Below are 2,567 nucleotides of genomic sequence, written 5' to 3'. Positions count from 1 at the left end.
TCACTTGAGGGTCACAGAACACACAAAGGCCACCTGCTCTCACTAACTATTCTTCACCAGCTATGTTTAGGTGTTACATGCAGCGGGTTACACCTTGGATCATTTGTTCCTTTGCTGTATGTGCAGACCTCTTTCCTCTTAGGACTTTTAACATAAAGGTAGACACCCAAACTTCCTAAGGGTAGCTCTACATGGTCTGCCCACCCTCTTATTAAGTGCCTGATGTAAGCAAATACAAGTGATAATCCCTCTCAACTATCTGAGAGCTTTCCGAGATGGGTGGAATTGCCCTGTGGAAGTGTCTGACTCCAGTCATACCAAGCATGTTCTGATAATGATATTGAGGGTTTCCCAATAAAGACACTGGTGGGAGTGAAAGACAAGGATTGCAACACACAGCAAGTTGGAGGAGCATGCTGGTGCTCTGGTACACATGGGAAAATCCTTTCTAAAGCCTTTGAACGCAAGAGCTTAAGGTATGTCCTGGTGTACTGAGAGGGGGGTGCAAAGTCTAAAATTGTAGGTATCGCTGAGGCTGTTTGATGAACGTTGGACGATGAAACTTCTCTGTAGAGAGGAAATGTGTGTTTTTATAAAAATGCTGAGATGATTCTCATGTGATTGATCACCGAAGTTTCTGATGAGCTACGTTTAATAAAATCTTTATTATTTAACTCCAACTGACTCTAGATTTTTAAATGAATTATATGTATTTCAGATGTCTACTTGAGCAGTTTCACATCTCCTATGCATGCCTAATGGTCTGCCGGGAGACAACACGAAGGGTCTTCCTTCTAACGACCAAGGAAGAAACGCTAGAAGGAAGGACCACACTTAACTTGTGGAGAGATAAAAAGGTACCAGTTTCTAGGCGAAAAGCACAGCCCCTGTCCCCCAGGATGGTAATTTCCCTTTCATGGTTTCATTTCATGATGGCACCTTGTGTTAACTTTAGCCTTAAGATGTTTGACATGAACTGGATAAGTGAAATGCAGGAAAAATTGCCAGTGTCAACAAGTTGACAGGATTTCAATTGTGAACAGGGTGTTTTTGAAATACTTCATGTGCCCCATAAAGTCCTGGTGCTGAAATGGGACTTTAAGCTAGAAGGGAATAATAGGTCAAAAGAGAGATAGTGACAAACTGCTTTGTGCTAAGAACTTAAGAAAAAATGCCCTCTAGGAACTGCTGATGTTTCTTCCAGAGACGGTACTGTCATGGCCAGAAAAAAAATCATCAATTCTTACATCTTTCTCTTTTCCATTTAAACTCACTGATGGTGTCAACTTTTTCTATTGATATTTAAGAAGTAGAAATTGCATCGGGCATTTCTTCACCCTCTTCCCTCCACCTCTCTCTGCAGTGATGCAAAGATGGCTGAAGAGAACTGCACCAAGGTGACCCAGTTCACCTTCTCAGGACTCACAGAGCACCCACAACTCAAGCTCATCCTCTTTGTGCTCTTCCTGGGCACCTATGTGCTGACATTGATGGGGAACCTCGTTCTGATCATCCTGATCAGGGTCAGTCCCCAGCTTCACACCCCCATGTACTTTTTCCTTGGTAACTTGTCCTTCTTAGACATTTGCTACTCCTCCACCATCAGCCCCAAAATGCTGCTGGACCTTCCAACAGAAAGCAGAGCCATTTCTTTTGCTGGCTGCCTCACACAATTTTATTTCTATGCTGTTTTTGCCACTGCTGAGATTTACCTTCTGGCTGCCATGGCTTATGACCGGTACGTGGCCATCTCCAAGCCCCTGCTCTACCAGACTGTTATGTCTTTTCGTGTCTGCATGAGCCTGGTCGCTGCATCCTACCTTGCAGGGTTGTTCAATGCCATTGTGCACACAAGCGCCCTGCTCCGCCTGTCCTTCTGCAGACTCCTGGTCATCAACAATTTCTTCTGCGATGGGCCACCGCTGTTTGTTGTCTCCTCCACAGACACATACCTCAACAAGGGTTTAATGTTTGTGTTTGTGGGTTTCAACATGATGGCCACCAACCTGCTCATCCTTATCTCCTATGCCTGCATCGTGGTGGCCGTGGGCAGGACGGGCTCTGCCGCAGGTAGGCGCAAAGCCTTTTCCACCTGCTCCTCGCACCTGGCTGCCATCCTCATTTTCTATGTGTCTGCTTCTTTTAATTACATGCAACCCAGTTCGTCAAACTCACTGGAGGGCAAGAAAATCGCATCTGTTTTTTACACCACTATTGTCCCCATGCTGAACCCCATGATTTACAGCCTGAGAAACGAGGAGGTGAAGCACTCCCTGGGAATTTTTATCAAGAGGAAGATGTATTTCTGAAAGACAATCTCATGTTACGTTATTCAATTTCTTTCAATCTCTAAGGAGAATGTTTCATGCAGGTCTCTGTTGCCTCCAAAACCATTTGGCACCTCCTATCTTAGGGCTGCAATGTTAATGACTCTATTCTCAAACTGGACCCACTAACACAGTCGCATTGGTCTTGTCTGTAGTGCAGGCTTCTTGCCCAGTTACTCCACCTCCCATGCAATAACCACAACGCCACTGTGCAAAAAGGTGAAAGGTAACTATGGGCCA

At 45.0% G+C, this 2,567-nt stretch overlaps 1 protein-coding gene across 1 annotated transcript; it reads left to right on the top strand.

The window, feature by feature from the left end:
• The first annotated feature begins 1,373 nt into the window (after nt 1-1,373).
• Nucleotides 1,374-2,309, top strand: LOC104063340 (olfactory receptor 1052). Its single transcript, XM_009565507.2, has one exon. It carries the CDS (start codon nt 1,374-1,376, stop codon nt 2,307-2,309), a length of 936 nt encoding a protein of 311 aa, XP_009563802.2.
• The last annotated feature ends 258 nt before the right edge of the window (nt 2,310-2,567 follow it).

This window comes from Cuculus canorus, chromosome 5 (assembly GCF_017976375.1).
Source record: "Cuculus canorus isolate bCucCan1 chromosome 5, bCucCan1.pri, whole genome shotgun sequence".
NCBI classification, from domain to species: Eukaryota; Metazoa; Chordata; class Aves; order Cuculiformes; family Cuculidae; genus Cuculus; species Cuculus canorus.
Note: the sequence above shows the minus strand (reverse complement) of the source record. Positions and strands in the feature narration are given on the sequence as shown.